At 39.8% G+C, this 18868-nt stretch overlaps 1 protein-coding gene across 9 annotated transcripts in view; it reads left to right on the top strand.

Moving 5' to 3' along the window:
* Positions 1–18868, top strand: part of ryr2a (ryanodine receptor 2a (cardiac)) — a 192747-nt gene that overhangs the window by 61291 nt on the left and 112588 nt on the right. For 8 of the 9 annotated variants that reach the window (XM_071462590.1, XM_071462589.1, XM_071462592.1 and 5 more), the window contains exons 6-14: positions 1730–1842; positions 3042–3141; positions 3838–3934; positions 6578–6652; positions 10014–10170; positions 10766–10930; positions 11125–11246; positions 16591–16774; positions 16943–17078. In XM_071462590.1, coding sequence (XP_071318691.1) covers positions 1730–1842; positions 3042–3141; positions 3838–3934; positions 6578–6652; positions 10014–10170; positions 10766–10930; positions 11125–11246; positions 16591–16774; positions 16943–17078 — 1149 coding nt within the window. Of the gene's footprint in view, positions 1–1729; positions 1843–3041; positions 3142–3837; positions 3935–6577; positions 6653–7860; positions 8191–10013; positions 10171–10765; positions 10931–11124; positions 11247–16590; positions 16775–16942; positions 17079–18868 lie in introns of those variants that run through there. The other variant, XM_071462595.1, reaches the window with a different exon arrangement.

The raw sequence follows: 18868 nt of genomic DNA, 5'->3' as shown, positions 1-18868 counted from the left end.
GAGAGCTGAATATCAGGATTTACTTATGTATGACCATTTAATTGAGGGTAAAATAAGTCAAATTCTTGTAAGTGCACTTTGATGAAGTTTTGGCTAACATAGAGACAGCATACAGACAGCATTGTGACTAAGTGTGAAAATGTAATAAATGTATTGCGGTTCCTCTCAGAATATACATGGGATGCTGGCCAGGATACACAACTAATTGCTTACGGAGCAGTGATAAGATCAAGATTATGGGTGTTTACAGAACAGCAGCCAAATTGGCTCTCAAGAGATTGGATGCAAAAGGCACTGAGAATAGGTCGTCCATACCACCCCAGCTCCAGCTTTAGTTGTAGAAATGGAGAACACTCTGCTGGGAATTTGCTAGTCAAAACGGGCCATGCAGTACATAAGTGAACTAAACCAATGGGGAAAAATTGATGGAATGTTTCATTTTCAAGAGGAATAAAAAGATGAAAAGGCTGGAGTAGGGACAGGTAGAGATTGCCCCTATAATTCACTGGCTGGTGGTACCACTATGGATTTTACCCATTTGAGAAATTTACTTTGTCAGAAACAAGGTAGTACAGGGTAGTATGGCTAAAGAACTACTGTGAATATTATCTTGAAGGGGCCCAAGACCCCAAAACTGTAAAACCAAGGTTTGTGTTTTACATTCCAGATTCGGAAATTATAAAATACAAATGGTTTCAGTCTGTACAACAGAATTAATGGCTATAATAAGGACATTGTAGTGGACTGAGAAAGTGAAGCCAGAGTCATATTTCTAGATATTGTTTCAGTTCTGATGACACTCACGGAATAAGGCAGCTGACATGGCAGCTAAAAAGCCACTGAAGTGAGAAGAGAAACAACAGCTGTGTGGCAGAAAAAATGGGAGAATGAAAGGAAGACGCATCACTACTTCACTATACATAATAGTGTAAAGAAAGAACATTTATTTTATGTTATTTAGGGAGAGAGGGAAACCATGCAGTTGTTATGACCTTAGACACTGGGTTGGCATGGGACTTGGGAAAAATTGACAAACATGAAAATGGACACAACTGTGCAGAACTTGCAGAACACCTCAAATTGTGAAACATCTACTCATGGAAAGCAACTTTCACATGGGAGGAGGACAAGCTGCAGCATCATCCCTAATCACACAGACGAGGACAATGAAGAGGCTGTTGAATATGTCCAGGATGGTGAAAGTAGTTCTTGAATTCATCTGTGTGACAGGATTGCACCTGTGGAAACAGAATTGCTCCGAACTGCAATCTGATTTATTGTGATTACTGTGGATTTATTATGGGGTTCAGCTCCTGAAAGATAACAATCTAATTAATGCTACTTTAGATTCTTGTGGTGATCCAAAAGCTTACAAAGATACCAAATATGCAAAATTACTTAAAGGGGGAAATGTACTGTAACATCACGATAACAGGTATGGATAGCAATAAATAAGTTCTGATCAAAATTAAACACAGACAGCCTAAACATTCTGAAAAAATCCTGATCATGTCAGACCTTCAAGAACTAGTACACACAAACTGAGGTGCTAGGTAGTATCACAGGAGTTATTGTTGCTGTATGAGTCTGTGAGTCATGGACATATTTCTGCTCTATTTTCTGAGCTACTGCTCGCTTTGTGTGTGTGTGTGTGTGTGTGTGTGTATGTTTTTGTGTATGCGTGCACATGTGTGTGTGTGTCTATATTTCTCTTTGTGTGTATGTGTAGGCGAGGCTTGCTGGTGGACCATCCATCCAGCATCAAAGCAGCGTTCAGAGGGAGAGAAAGTTAGAGTGGGAGATGATCTCATCCTGGTCAGCGTCTCCTCTGAAAGATATCTGGTCAGTAGGAGCTGTGTGTGGGAACATGTGTGAGGAGAGAGAGGGGAGCTGGGCGGGTGCTCATTTCTTCCTTTTTGTTTTTTCTTGATTTGTTTGTTCAGCCTCCTTCCTTCTTACTATTTTCACCCCTTCATTCTAGTCTCTCCCTCTTACTTCTTGAACTGAACAAAAGTGGACAAAACTTTGGAAAGTCTGAAAGGAAAAAAGTTAAAGACAACCAATAGAACACCGAACCTACACATAGAAGCCAGTGGGATATTCACTGGATGAACTACCAATCAACATCCCACATGCATGCCACATTTGCTGTACTACTATGGGTACTTCAAGTTGGCTTCAGGATACATTCATGATTCAGATTTTACACTTTATCTAATCTACATTACTACAAACATGCAGTATTATCGATATCATTGTAAATTCTGATTGAAATGTTGCTATTTGTTAAAAAAAACTTGTGCATGGATACACCTGTGATTTTTTGCTTTAAGCTCCACCAGGAATCCCCTCTGTCCTTGTCTCCTCAGTAAGTTTCCATGTGATGGGCCAGGGAACGGAGGAGCCATGACATGTGAATATATAATTAACAGAATGAAAAGCAGCCAATATATTTTTACATGTGAGGGTTCTCCTGATAATGGACATTTTCATAAAAATTGCTACAGCTATGTAATCTTAACACAAATGTAGGCTTGATTTCATAATCTACATCTTACTTATCTGGAAAGACCTCAGGCAGTGTATTTACATACAGTATGTGTACATTTGCCTGCTTGTGCCTGTTTGCATAATATGCTGAGCTCTGTTGTTCCCGAATATTCATTTGTACTTTGCAAAATTTAACGTCTGTTTCCTTCAGGAGTTGCACTTACCTCTTTTTACTGAACAAATCATCAGAACATGTCATATGCCCAAACTTCTACATGCAACTGTGATTTTACAACATATAGCTACATTTCCTTCAAGTACTCTTTCTCTGTCCCTCTCTCTCTCTCTGTTCCATCATTTCTTTCTCTTGACTTTCCATCATCACTGTAAAGATGCTACCATGCATTTGGTTTGATGCATCTGAAGCACTACACAGTCGAGGGACAGTCTTATCTTTCTGACATGCTGAATACAGGACTTGACTGAGCAACATCCTCAGTGTGTATTTCAGTCTGGTATGTTATTAAATTGACGTTTCTCTCTTCCTGCAGCATCTGTCCTATGGCAATGGCAGTCTCCATGTAGATGCAGCCTTTCAGCAGACTCTGTGGAGCGTGGCTCCCATCTGTTCTGGCAGTGAAGTAGCACAAGGTACTGTCTTCCTTTGAGTCTGTCTTTTCTTTTTTTTCATCTGCTTGTATCGTGCTTTTTGCTGACTTACTTTCTTGCTTCTTCTTGTTGCCTCTTATTTTTGGACAAATTTGTGATGTTGAATTTAAATATCAGGACAAATTGGATTCAACACGTTTACACACATAATGATATTCAATTTTTTGAGAATTTTTTCAGAATTTGGATGAGGTAAGAACTAACTTTGTTGCAGATTGAATTATTTTTGATGTGCTGTGTCCTAATTCAAGTTCACAGTGTGTACATTATAATAATTCTTAATCAAGTGTGCGTACAGACACTATACATACGTAGTGTGGAACTGGGACACTGCAGCTGGATACTGACTGCAGTAACCTGTCAGGGACTACAGTTCCCACAGGCATCAGGTCTGCTTGTCTTTATATATCTGATTAGGTGGTTTCAGAAGTTCAAGTCCTTGTCATAATACCATAATTACCTGTTGCTGCCCTCCTACCACATCAGCAGTCAAGTTCATCAGAATACTCACACGAGTTACCAAATGAGCAGAGTAGGGTAGCAGACTGGTGACTATAAATTGTTTTTTACTGGAGTAAAATTAATTTATTGAGTCCCACAGTCTCTCTCTTTCCTCCTTCTTGTTTTTTTTGTCCAATGTCATGCCCCCTTTTCTCCCTCTCTGCCCTCTATCTGCAGGTTTCCTGATAGGAGGGGACGTTCTGCGTCTCCTTCATGGTCACATGGATGAGTGTCTTACCGTTCCATCTGGGGAACATGGAGACGAGCAGAGGAGGTACTGGCAATTACAAGACTGCCTATTATTTTACTCCTTAATTTACTCCTCTGGTTTTATGTGAAGTAGTTTGCCAGTCCCACAATACCAAAGAAAAAACAACATGCTCATGATTTTTCTGAGTGCAAGTTGAAACTAAATTCAATGTAAAGCCAAATATTTTTGTTTTTATTCTTTTTTGACAAGGCATATTCACAGATGAGTTTTGATTGTGGATTAAAAATGGTTCATCTTAGTCTGGCTCTTTATTGGCTAAACCCTTACAAAAAGCCTAACATCTTGTGATCCTGGTTAGATGGTGACTTTAATAGTTTCTCCAGTCTATACTGGCTGTAAAGTGATCCCTAACATGATTCCAGTGTATGAGATGGGGGACAAGATCCACAGTTCTTGTTTTGTGCAAAAAGTGCATTGTTACAGGAAAATTATTTTTCTTTTTAGTTCTAAATTTCCTTTCGATCCAAACTCAAATATCTTTTTCTGTAGTTGTTTTCAGTAGTCTGGCTGAGTATGGAAAATATATTGATTGTCCATAAATAGATTAAACATATATGCCTATTAGATCTTAGAAAACTTGTATGAATGGGATTCAAGGATACTAATCCTGGAGCCGATTGTCAACCATGAGCCAATGATGCTGATGCCATTTTTTTGTTATTGGGGATGGATTGTAGAGCTGGAAGGGTCCCATGTTTACAAGTTGCATTCACATCACTTGACAGCTTCAGGTGATTGTACAGTAGCAGAACTGGTCGAATGAGATGTTAAAAATACTGTGCTTTAAAAATAAAGCTTCATATTCATTATTTCCATTAACTTTAGGCTAAATTACCTTGAATGTCAGTGTTTGGGTGAAATGAGGAGTCCATGTTTGTTCAGCTTGCCTGTGAAGGTTCTCAGTCATAGAGGTCATGGTTATCCAAAAAAAGTTTAGAGAGCAGCTGGACTTGGTTGTTTGTTGGCATTAATCCTCTGTGGAGGAGTCGCCTGATGCCAAATGGTTGTTCAATCTCCTAGGAAGGGATGAAAGGACAGCACTGTAGTTGGGGGATAAGTGGTATCATAGATCTCCTTCTCTGGTGAGGTATGGCTTTTCTACTCTGCTTATCTGTGTGATTCATTATGGACTCCCTTAATGATTCCTAATCAACTTTCTATGTGGGAAAAAAGTAAGCCTACACTGGTTTTTGGCACAGTCACACCTGATTTACTTTTGGCTATACAATGTAAACACAAGTCTATCGTTTATGACGGCAGCTTTATTAATTTTATCAGCTGGTTCAGACCCATATAAATGGGCATGGGCAAAACATAAAATACTATTTATATTGTGGCTTGGGATAATATGGTGGTTATTATTTAGTGAGAGGTGTGCATCCATATTAATTAATTAATTAAATACCAATATTTAATCAATAGTCAGTATCAATCCATCTTGCATTAGTCCAGAGTTGTAAATAAACTTTGACTAAGAGCGTAGATAATCGCTACCTTGTTTTAAAATGATGTGCGCCATGTATTATGCTGTACTGCTGCTGGAAAGCACAAGTTTCACTTGGATATTGGTAATGCATGATATGGTTATTTTTTCCAAGCTGCAGTTCATAAACACACCGGCCAGTTGGTGTTTATCAAACATAATTTTATTTCACTCTAACTTTTGTCATACACAAAGTCACAGAACAGCCCTGGAAGTAGCAGGTAAGCAAGACATAGACAGACCAAGAGACTTGCTGCCAGGCTTGTTTAGCGAGATACACAGATTGGAGAGAGATGCACTGAAAGCTAGCACCATGCCATTAACCTACTGCGATTTGCTGACATTAAATCTGGAGAGAAGAGAGCAGATTTACCTGTTTGCTGTTCCCGCAATGATTCCAGTGGTTTGCCAGTTCTCATCTGGATCCAGTTCTTGATTCAGCTAGTTATAGTTATCTTTAACAAACATACAGCCGTATGAAATATTTTAGCATCTTTAATCAAACCCATATTTCTAGCTTTATATTTCTAAATTAATTGCCCGCTCTCCTTCAACCTCCAGTTGAAACTATTACAGAAAGTATTCAGCTGCTTTTGTAAGGAAATTACCATGGCCTACTGGGAGGGAGAGTGACAACTCCCATTACAGACTGAGCCGTCTACTGTGACTCAGATTGAGAGGACTATGAATAATTATAGTTTAAGTTATTCCCAAATGGGACAGTCATGTTGTTAAAGAATCCTGATGAGAGGGACTGTGTCCTCCTCCTGTCTGCAAACATTTTTCTCTGAGTTGTCCATAGCAGCATATCAGACATTCCAAATCAAAGGCAACTAGATTTTCAGAGTAAAAAGTGTCAATACCAGTGTAGAATTAGGAGATCCATGTCTAATAATAGAAAATTATATAATAAGTCTTGATGAATTTGTTATACTGTAATGCATCTTTAATGATACAGTGCAAAAAAGTACAATATTGGCCTTGAACAATGAAGCAGAGGTATATAGCAGCAGAAAATCCAAATACTCACAAAAAAGTCCAAAAGTAAGGTACAAGTACCTCAGTGCAGTAGTACTCACATAAATATACTTAGTTACTTTGCATCACTGTGGATGGAAAATATATATCATTTGATTAAAGGTGTGATTGTTTTTTACCCTTAGGACAGTGCACTATGAGGGGGGAGCAGTGTCCAGTCATGCCAGGTCCCTGTGGAGGCTGGAGACGCTGCGAGTTGTGTAAGTATAACATACACACTGTGCACACATAAAACAAACAAGTGGATTCATTAATATACACCAGCATACATGCACTTACACAGTTAGATTAGCATAGAAAATTAAGTCTAATCTTGCAACCAAAGGTGTGTTCACTGTCCTAATGCATTACCGTTCACAATCTGCACAAATACTTCTTTGTGTCCTTTTAAAAGTTAGAGACCAGCTTTTTTAATATAAACTTTTTTAAGCTTTAATCATTTTAGTTTTAGTTTATATTCATTTTTATTTTATTCATTTTTATTATTTTCTTTTTTTTTACTGTATGATCTTATTACTTTCTCTCATGTCTTTTGTCTCATGTCTCATGTCTTTTCCAGTAAAGTGGTTTACCACTCTTAGTTATTATTATTATTATTATTGTTGTTGTTGTTGTTGTTGTTGTCGCCTCACACACACAAAACACACAGATTTGTATTTGTATATGTTTTTGTGCCAAGCTGTCTACAGCCACTGCTGGGGATCCCTCACAGTGTGAAGAGTCTAGCATGACTTTACTGTACTGTGGGCAGCAAAGTGGTGGAGATCACCTTAAAGTTATTGCACCTTCTACCCATGGTGTGCATCAACAGTCTTTAAATGATTTCAGTAGTTGCTAAGTAACAGCATTGTCAGGACATAGCAGTAATAGTAGTTTTTGGAATGGTTTGCAGGTTGATAACCAGGTAGTACCTCTTGTCTGCTTTGAAGCTAAAGAATGGTTGTGGGAAGTATGGAGCGTAGACCTGCGTAGCTTAGCTTAACATGGGCTAATACATCATTCAGACTGTGAGTGTGTGTCAGGCAGGCAGGCAAATATGCAGACAGGTAAACAGAGAAACAGGTGAGCATAATAACAAAGCGAAACAGGCACCAAACAGAACAGAACACCAAAGACCGTAAACTCAAAGGAACACATATTAAATTCATGGAAGGTGAGGTGGGTGTGGTCATCAGAGGGGTGATTAGCAAAGTGAGAAGGTGTGCAGATGGGAGGGGAAGATCAGGTGACTGTACTGGAAGGAAACAGGGCATGAGGGAATGGCAGATCCAGAGGAGGGAATAACAGAGCCCAAAGATGTGATACCAAGTCAGTTGGGTGTAGTGAATGTGGTATACACTGATCAGCCATTACATTTATGACCACTGACAGGTGAAGTGAGTAACATTGATTATCTCGTTACAATGACACCTGGCAGTGGGTGGGATATATTAGTCAGCAAGTAAACATTTTATCTTTGAAGTTGATGTGTTGGAAGCAGAAAAAATGGGCAAGTGTAAGGATTTGAGCAACTCTGGCAAGGGCCAAATTGTGATGGCTAGATGAGTGGGTCAGAACATCTCCAAAACTGCAGCTCTTGTGGGACATTCCCAGTCTGCAGTGGTCAGGAACTGCCAAAAGTGGTCCAAGGACAGAAAACTGGTGAACCGGTGACAGGGTCATGGGCGGCCAAGGCTCATTGATGAACATGGGGAGCAAAGGCCTGTGTGTTGAGCAAATTGAGTCATTATAGATAAATGTAAGTAGCAGTTGCTATCTAGCTTGTTTATTACTCATTATTTTCTTACCATCAGAGTTTCTGATGAACGCTAATGTTAGCCAGTTTCTAACTTTTGCCTTAAGTTACAGTTTAGCAAACGAATGTTAGCTAGCTGAATGCGTGCCCTTTAATTTTCAATGTTGCCTTTGCATTTCATTACCAATACAAAGTATCATATATCATCTAATTTTAGCAAACAGTGGTGCTCAGTCATGAGCAGTGAGGCAGTTGTTTTAGAGATACATTCTGACATTAATATAGAGTTTATTATTTCATTTCAATAGTCTTTTGTGTGGATGTGGTGTTTTAGTTAGTCTTTTACCTTTTTGATATTAGCTTTTGTAATATGCATTACCTGGTATAGTAATTGAACAATATAAAAATTAGTTGATACATGTTTGAGGTATTTCCATTTTATGCTACTGTATACTTCCACTCTATTACATTTTAGAGGGAAATGTAATTTCTGCTCCACTACTTTGTGTCTAGTTTGCTACAACATCAATGTCTTTTCCATAAACGGTGTCACACTTGATCTACAGAACACACTGTTGACAGCTTTTATTGGGACTTGGGACACTTTATGAACATAGTTATCATATTTTATGTAAATATAATTTATGAAGTTGTATTCTGCTTTAAATTACCATCTTAAACTATTGTAATTGATTATATCTTGCATGCGTGCTTAGATTCCAATGTCCTGGGTTCAGACTACATGCTATCAGCCCAATAATTAGTTCAACCTGAGAGTATGGGAAAACAAATGAGCACTGGGTGCAACATCTGATCATTTTATCGCATGTAGTATAACATAGTGGATGACAGCTGATGCCACATATGGGATGCCCCAAGGCATCCCAAAAAAGATGAGCATGTCAGACTTTTTAGCCGCCTTTGCCTTCTTTATGTGACGTTTACCAATAGGAGCATAGAGTGCTCTTCCACGTGCACTTGTAAGTAGTGAATAATGACGCTGATGCTTCTAGGTGGAACTGTTCAACAGAGGAAAGGTTCACTCTCCTATGACAACAACATCCCTACTTTTCAGACATTGTTTTTTACGATTTTCCAAACATAAGACAGCAAGTGACACACTAGTTCGACTCCATTGGGTTTTTGTATCGGTGTTCCCTGAGGTGTTCCTGTTCCCTGAACTTCCTGATGACATCATGCAGGTCCTGAAAGTCGGCAAGCTGTGATTGGGTGGGGACCAACATGTAGTCTGTCAAGTCTCATGACCAAGTCACAACAAGAATTTACTACTATAATTGTCTAATCTGACACAAAATGCTAATCATACAGAAATGCTGTGTAGTCTGATGGTGTCATCAGACAGAGTGAGTGTTTCACCTGTGTGTAATTATCCACATTAAGAAACATCTATAAGTCCTGCTGACTGAAATTTAAAATGAAGAGACACCTTCGAACCTCTTATTTAGCATGTGCAGTATATTTTACATTCTGTTTATATTTTAACCCAACTGACGAACATCATTTAAAACTGCATTAATTACTTTTTGGCCTCTTGTTGACAGCAGAGCAAGCTGTAAACACAGCACTGACACAGCTCACAGTCTTGCTAATGTGATAGCAAACAGTTGCCATGACACAGAGCAACATGATCATTCATGTGGTGTTTGTGTCTACCTGATGAATGTAAGACTAATATTTTCTCCCTTTTAGCCCTGTTTTGGTCTCCACCAACTCCTGAGGGAAATGTTTTGTCTCCTTATCAGCTTCAACAGCTGCTCAAGAGCTGGTCTCTAACTGTGTCTGCTGTTTGCTGCGTTTGTGACCAGGTGGAGTGGGAGTCATATCCGCTGGGGTCAGCCATTCAGACTGAGACATGTGACCACAGGGAAGTATCTGAGTCTGATAGAAGATAAATCTTTGCTGCTGATGGACAAAGAGAAGGCTGATGTCAAATCTACAGCCTTCTGCTTCAGATCCTCTAAGGTATAATGTCCACAACACTTTGTGTGAAGGCCAGAATGTACCGTATTAGAGCTTAAGAATAAGAATAACCTATTACAAAATTGGACTGAAGCAGTCTTTAGTGGAACATTCAAAGGCAACACAAACAAGGCAGGCAGGGAAACAGTGAGGAACAGGAATCAGGCAAGTAAGAAAACTAAGGTCTGGGGATTTTGTGTGCAGTAGCCAAGAGGCGGGAAATGGAACAGAAATGGCAGGAAGATGGAATGTTAGAACTATGATACTGAGGCCCCCGTTCATCCACTGAGGCCCTGTTTGTATTTGTGGTGCTATAAAACTAATGGTAAAAAATGACTGTTCATCCTAGGTTCTTTTTACTGTTTGACTTGTATTGTGTTTACAGTGTTGTAAATGAAAGATAACACATTTTTTGGGATATAAATGATTCTGTTAAATAAATTGTTTGCAATGACACAGCAAACTCTAAAAACACATCCATGTTAAAATCACTAGAATCTTAAAAACTGAAACTGCTACCCTTTATAAGTGGCCTTGTATCTTTCATGTAACATCGAGTCAATAAATGACAGCTTTTCTCCCTCTCTTTTTACTTCAGGAAAAGTTGGACCCTGGTGTGAAGAAGGAAGTGGATGGGATGGGTGTTCCAGACATTAAATATGGCGACTCTGTGTGTTACATCCAACACGTTGACACCTGCCTATGGCTCACATATCAAACTGTTGATGCCAAGTGTGCACGCATGGGTGGAGTACAGAGAAAGGTACCCTACTCTACTAATTTTTACAGCTCCTTTTTTCTCTCAATTCTGGTAACTTCACTCCTTGTTGGGGTTGCTGTATGCCAAAGAAGAATATGTACCAAAGAAGTCTCACAAAAAACAATTTCTGCAGTCTTGACAAATTTGTGATTAGATTAATTCAGTGTTCAGTTCCCAAATCTTACATCTTCTTTCAGGCCATCATGCATCATGAGGGTCACATGGACGACGGGCTAACGCTGTCTCGGTCACAACATGAGGAAAGCCGCACAGCCAGAGTCATCCGTAGTACTGTCTTTCTGTTCAACCTCTTCATCAGGTGTTTAACTGCACACATGCACACACACATACACACAAACACACACACAAGCATACACACACAATTATACATGTAATGTAGTGTATTGACTTGCAGTGTGTATTTTGTTGGATGAAACACCAAAAGCAGCAGCATAATGATCAGAAAATTTTAAAGAGACATCTTGTGATTGATAGAGATTTCCTGCAACATGCGCCTCTATATTGTGGAACTGGGTTTGAAACAAGATGAATTTTGGTTCTTCAGTAAGCAGGAAATATACTGAAACCCATCCAAACTGAATTAGTCAACTAAACCAGCTTCCTGTGCATGTATAAACCATACAACAAGCATGCTGCAACCTCTCTGAGTGCTGTTCATCCAATGATCATGTGGCATCATATAACTGATCGTGTAACTGCACCTGCCAATGTGAAGAAACAAGCTATTTGCAATTTCCTGTTAATGGTAGCAAAAATGAAGCATAATGGAAATGGTGGCTGCTCTGGAGTGAACATGAGTTGAGATACTGGTAGTAATTTATTTGAATGCAAATATCCTGCGTCTAATGTAGCTAGTGTATGTGAAACATTGAGCGTTCTGGATTCTGTTTGATTGTCTTTTAATTTAAGGAGAGACTTGTCCCCTTTAGTGAACATGTGGCAGAATAATGCAGAGGAGCTTGGTACAAGGGAAAAAGTGCGCTCTGCAGCAACAAGCATGTAGCAGCTGCAGCCCTTCAAGGCTGGTCAGATAAATGTTGCTCAGTAAGTCATCTGTAGTGATTCACAATTCATATAAATGTCAACTGCAGTATTCATTATAATGATGAATTATTAACAAGTAGAAGTTCTGTGAGGAGTCATGTAAAAGCCCTAAACAAATATTTCTCCAGCACTGAGCTGCATTATCTGATTCTCAAACACACCAGCAGTCCTGTTCAAGATGCTGCATGTTGTTAAATGGCCAACACATCAGTACAACTCAATGCATCGCCCTGTTTCCATGTAGTAGTGTTGTTGCACATTCATGTGCCCAGCCCACATGGACCTATAAGACACCAAAAATACCATCACACCGTTGAAACTGTGTTTTTCAAGAATGAACAGAACTTCTTACATATAACATTATATTACACTGTAACCAACAAAGTTTGTCTCATCTCCCAAACTCCCAAACAAGTAAAAACTGTCACAGAAAAGATTCTCTTTTTAAAACACAATATGCTAATTTCCCAAAAGAGATGAATAAAGTATTCCATCTAACTTACTGTTAATCACAAATAAAGGATATTTTACTAACAATACAGCCTGTTAATCATCATATTAGCAATGAAACATAAAATGGACTTCACGATTATTTTTACTGAAATCGCATTAGCAAAGACTTTCCTCATCAGAGGGATCATTAACGCACCCATGACCTTTGGTTAAAGTTCTATACCATAATCATTTCCTATGAGACAATATGTGTGCGGCTGTGGCTCAGGAGGTAGAGCACACACAATCAATCAGGAGGTCGGTGGCTTGATCCCTTGGGCAGGTACTGAACCCCAAATTGCCCCTGATGTGCCATTGGTGTGTGTGTCTGTGTGTGTGTGTGTGATAGAGATGTGCTGTGTATATAGCAAGTGCTGTATGAATGGGTATGTGAATGGTTGAATGTGACTCGTAGTGTAAAGCGCTAAACAGCTTTTGCTGAGTGTCCTGAATATTACACAGTTTTGAAAAACAATGTAAATGATGTCCTTGCAAAATGTCCCAGTGAAACATCTGTCCAGTGAGCCTCTGTTCAGACATGTTCATGAGAATTAGAGAGTTCCCATGTCGTCACTCCTTTGATTTCTATGGTGGTGAAACATGAAAAGCTGTAAATAGATTGATGTGACATCAACAATATGGAGGGGGTGGGCTGTGAGGGGTCTGTATTTTCATTGGGAGCAGAGATAGACTTAGCACACTGTACTCATTGCTATGAGTTGCACAGTCCATCCTGCCCTCACCTCTAATCAACTGCTTCTTAATATTCTGAGACTAGGAACTAATTATGGAAGTGGCCTGAAAGAAAGACAATAGCCATCAAATCATTGTGTTCCATGACTCTTCTAAATTTCTGATTGAAAATTTGCAAAATTTAAGAACTGTAAAAATGACTGAATGACAGAGGCATAAGATTTGTGTTTCACTGCCCTGCATGACTTTATGGCCACAATTTACCTTCTTCTAATGGCTACTTCCAGCATGATATTGCACCATATCAAAAAGCAAATGTTTCATGACAGTGAGTTCAGTGAACTTCAGTGGCCTCCCCAGTCACCAGATCTGGATCCAGTAGAACACCTTTGTGATGTGGTAGAACAGGAGCTTGGCAGCGTGAATGTGCAGCTGACAAATCTGTAGAGATGATGTGATGTATTCATGTCAACATGGAGCAGAGTCTCAGAGGAAAGTTTCTAACAACTTGTTGAATCCATGATATGAGGAACTGAGGCTGCCTTTGAGAGCAAAGAGAGGAACCACCCAGTAATATTGTGTTCTTAATATTCCTGATATATACAAAGTGGCATGAGCAAGTATTCACATTCCTTCACTTGATGTTGTAGATTTTATTGCAAATTAATAAAATTGACATTTAGCCTACCAACCAACACTCAATGATCTATAATGACAAAGTGAAATTTCATCAAGAATAACTTTTGTCCTCCTCACTCATGTATATAACACACTGTTGCGTATTGTTGTAATGCATATAACTTTTCCCATTTTCCTCTTTCCATCCTTGTGGTTTTGCAGTCTACTCATGCAGTTAAAACACTGATTATAGAGTTTTTTCTATGCATGTAGCATATTTTTTCTTGTATGTAGTGATATGTATATGTGTATACAGTATGTGTACAAGTGCATATACATATACAGTAAATTGTACAAATCAATACATTTGTTGTAGGATTCAATATCTGGGCATATAATTGACTAGAAAATTATTTACAAAAGAGAAAAGCTCTGAATCATTAATTAACAGGGCTGAACACACTTGTGTGAATTAAGATGTCTCAGACTCTCGAGGCACATTAGCTGTGGTGGATGAGGCAAGAGGAGGGAAAATCTTCCACACTCAGTGGACAGAGACAGAGAGGCAGAGAGGCAGGTCCTTCTGAGGAGGAAGTAGCTCTATAGAGCAAACATAAGAGACACACGAAGCAGCGGCAATTGTTACTCATCGAAAATACAGTATATGATGCACTGCAGATAATCTGAATCTTTATGTTAGAAAAGCCAGGCCCATCATCTGCTGCATGTACAAGGTATATGAATTGATAAATATACAGTATCTCACAAAAGTGAGTACACCCCTCACATTTTTGTAAATATTTTATTATATCTTTTCATGGGACAACACTGAAGATATGACACTTTGGTACAATGTAAAGTAGTCAGTGTACAGCTTGTATAACAGTGTAAATTTGCTGCCCCCTCAAAATAACTCAACACACGGCCATTAATGTCTAAACTGCTGGCAACAAAAGTGAGTACACCCCAAAGTGAAAATGTCCATTTTCCCTCCCCGGTGTCATGTGACTCATTAGTGTTACAAGGTCTCAGGTGTGAATGGGGAGCAGGTGTGTTAAATTTGGTGTTATCGCACTCACCCTCTCTCATACTGGTCACTGGAAGTTCAACATGGCACCTCATGGCAAAGAACTCTCTGAGGATCTGAAAAAAAGAATTGTTGCTCTACATAAAGAGGGCCTAGGCTATAAGAAGATTGCCAACACCCTGAAACTGAGCTGCAGCACGATGGCCAAGACCATACAGCGGTTTAACAGGACAGGTTCCACTCAGAACAGGCCTTGTCGTGGTCGACCAAAGAAGTTGAGAAGTTGAGTGCACATGCTCAGGTTGTCTTTTGAAAATAGACGTATGAGTGCTGCCAGCATTGCTGCAGAGGTTGAAGGGGTGGGGAGGTCAGGCTGTCAGTGCTCAGATCATATGCCACACACTGCATCAAATTAGTCTGCATGGCTGTCGTCCCAGAAGGAAGCCTCTTCTAAAGATGATGCACAAGAAAGCCCGCAAACAGTTTGCGGAAGACAAGCAGACTAAGGACATGGATTACTGGAACCATGTCATGTGGTCTGATGAGACCAAGATAAACTTATTTGGATCAGATGGTGTCAAGCATGTGTGGCGGCAACCAGGTGAGGAGTACAGAGACAAGTGTGCTTTACCTACAGTCAAGCATGGTGGTGGGAGTGTCATGGTTTGGGGCTGCATGAGTGCTGCCGGCACTGGGGAGCTCCAGTTCATTGAGGGAACCATGAATGCCAACATGTACTGTGGCATACTGACGCAGAGCATGATCCCCTCCCTTCGGAAACTGGGCCACAGGGCAGTATTCCAACATGATAATGACCCCAAACACACTTCCAAGACGACCACTGCCTTGCTAAAGAAACTGAGGGCAAAAGTGATGGACTGGCCAAGCATGTCTCCAGATCTAAACCCTATTGAGCATCTGTGGGGCATCCTCAAATGGAAGGTGGAGGAGCGCAAGGTCTCTAACATCCACTAGCTCCGTGATGTTGTCATGGAAGTTGTGGAAGAGGATTCCAGTGGCAACCTGTGAAGCTCTAGTGAACTCCATGCCGAAGAGAGTTTAAGGCAGTGCTGGAAGATAATGGTGGCCACACAAAATATTGACAATTTGGACATTTTCACTTTGGGGTGTACTCACTTTTGTTGCCAGCTGTTTAGACATTAATGGCTGTGTGTTGAGTTATTTTGAGGGGACAGCAAATTTACACTGTTATACAAGCTGTACACTGACTACTTTACATAGTATCAAAGTGTCATATCTTCAGTGTTGTCCCATGAAAAGATATAATAGAATATTTACAAAAATGTGAGGGGTGTACTCAGTTTTGTGAGATATGGTAAAACCCATCACATTAGCTTGGGCTGGGGAATCATCACATCCATAAACCAGTGTTAGGAAGCAGGGAGGTGTGCATGAGCAGTTACCTCAAAATGACAAGCTTGCCACAACCAACACACTCAGCCGAAACACAATCACAGCCAGCACCATCAAAGTATTTTTGCACAACACTCACAGCAGAAATAACACAATATGTTACTTCTTCTGTAAAGTTATTTCAGGTACACATCACCTTGACATTTACTGATATGACTTTTGCATATAGATCAGCTTGCAACAAAAGCACAAATCCTAATGCACCTACATGTTGGAATCAGTAAACACAATCGGTACCTGCAACTTGTACCATGTAGTAAGAACCAATATTACAGCATTAGTGAGATCCTCATCGTAAAGTTGGTGACTGTGAATGTTCTCCTATGTTCTCCAGGGGTCTGGACACACTTAGGAAAAAGGGGAAGAGCTCTACTCTAGATCTACCAATAGATTCAGTCAGTCTGAGTCTGCAGGATCTAATTGGCTACTTCCAGCCACCTGGAGATCACCTGGAACATGAAGACAAGCAGAACCGACTGAGAGCTCTGAAGAACCGACAGAACCTGTTTCAGGAGGAGGTGTGTGTGTGTGTGTGTGTGTGTGTGTGTGTGTGTGTGTGTGTGTGTGTGTGTGTGTGTGTGTGTGTGTGTGTGTGTGTGTATTTATTGGGTGAGAATAGAGGTAAAAATGCTCCATTTGATTCCAGCTGAATAAACCAGTAAAACCACCAACCTCTGTGTCTGCAGGGGATGATCAGCCTGGTCCTGGAGTGTATTGATCGACTACATGTCTACAGCAGTGCAGCTCATTTTGCTGAGGCAGTAGGAAGAGAGGAAGGAGAGGCCTGGAGCTCTATCCTCAATTCCCTCTACCAACTACTGGGTATACACACTGTACTGGAGGTTATTATAAGGACTGTATATTGACTGGATTAAAGCACTTGTGGCCACTGGGGGGCATCGGTTAGAATGCAAGAGTCCAGATGATGTTCCTTTTAAATTCTTTATTGTCCATTCATAATGGGTGAGAATATATGTGTGTGGAAGTGGGTGGGTGTGTGGTTCTGTAACAGACACAAAATACAAATACAGTTGTCAGAACAGTAAACCATTAACCATACAATTTAGTATGCAGTAGAATGGTAATTAACCATAACCAACAGAATAAATGAACCATACTCTTAATTTACCACAACCAATAATGTACAACAATATACAGACATGTGGTCCACTAGTAGCACTCACTAGCATTAACGAGCTAGTAGCCTAGCAATAGCATTCACGAGCTAACTGGTTAGCTGGATTATCATCAAGAAATATAAACCATAAAGAACGGCAGAAAATGATAAACAAACTAACGTTACACTCACTGGTCTCTGAACGCACACTGTGGAGCTCCCAACTCCCGATGGACACGGCAACAATAATCATCAGCAAAGTCTCTCCCTCTTTCTCTGTGGCACGTTTCCACCTGCTGCATCCACTAACTCTGCTGAGGCTCCTTTTCGCCAGCAGGGGGGGCAGCGCTGACACGCTATACCTTTATGAGGCTGTCCTTCAGCACACACACTTTTTGTTTCCTCACTATTTCCAACATTTTGATATTCACAAAACAAGAAATGATCATTCACACAGTAGAAAGGTTAAAATGAAAAAATAAAGAAAACAGATTTTCTGAAGTTAATGCTGACAGCTCAGCCACTGTAGCTGGCAGCTGCGGCAGCTGCAGCAGCTGTAGCAGCTGGCCCTCAGCTCTTGCAGCTGCTATGTCATGTTTTATTTCATTAAACAGAAGTATAATCCCTTCAGGCACAAAGCTGGCTACCAGTGTCATTAGATGTTGATATTTGGTTGAATGTAGGTTGTGACGTCAGGTAAACATCTAATGCAACATTAATTTGATGTTGAATACTGATGACAGCTGATGTTGATATTTTGTTAGTTTTAAGTTGTGTTGTTAAGTAACCAAAATCCAACATCCTCCAAATGTCTCATGTCAAGGTAATCTTGACACAAAAATCGACAGTCTAGTTGTGAGCAAATCCCACCCTCAAATAAACATCAGCCAAACATCACAATGTCACTTAGCGAATGTTGGGTTTTGATGTCAACCAGATTTTGTGCACCTATCTGTGAAAGTGCAATTTAATATAAATGTTAAATGAAATTGCAAAACATTCTTTACTTTTGTTTCTGGGGTCCTCCAAATTCCAAGTTTGGTGAAGACTGATGGAGGATAACTATTTTTTGCAAATGATCATGGTCTGTTAATCTTTAGTATCATCTACTGAAGCCATAGACACCCTCTTCTACAACTCATAGTTGCTGAGTTATGAGCTAAAACATTGTGCAGCTCATTTCGCACCACCATTTCACGATGTGAAGCACTAAAGTGTGCAGAAGCTGTTCACAACAGTTCAGTCTTAGCTAAAGTAATAGCACCTATCTCTTAAACATACTATATAGCTTTGGAACCATGTTTCTAACTGCAAGCATGTGGGAGTAGTAGTGCATCAAAAAAAACTTAAGATTACATAATAAATAGATTACATGATAATAAAAAATGTTGCAATCAGAGGACAGAGATGAACACTAATGTGAAAATAGTACAAAAGTCTTGTTTGTGCAATTCTCGTCTCCTGTCCTCTCCTCCCCTCTGAAATTTGTGCTCTG

The sequence above is a fragment of the Trachinotus anak genome, unplaced genomic scaffold, assembly GCF_046630095.1.
Source record: "Trachinotus anak isolate AG129_WGS33_773 ecotype Australia unplaced genomic scaffold, CSIRO_AGI_Tana_v1 ptg000025l, whole genome shotgun sequence".
Classification (NCBI taxonomy): Eukaryota; Metazoa; Chordata; class Actinopteri; order Carangiformes; family Carangidae; genus Trachinotus; species Trachinotus anak.
This window is presented reverse-complemented; position numbering and strand designations above follow the sequence as displayed.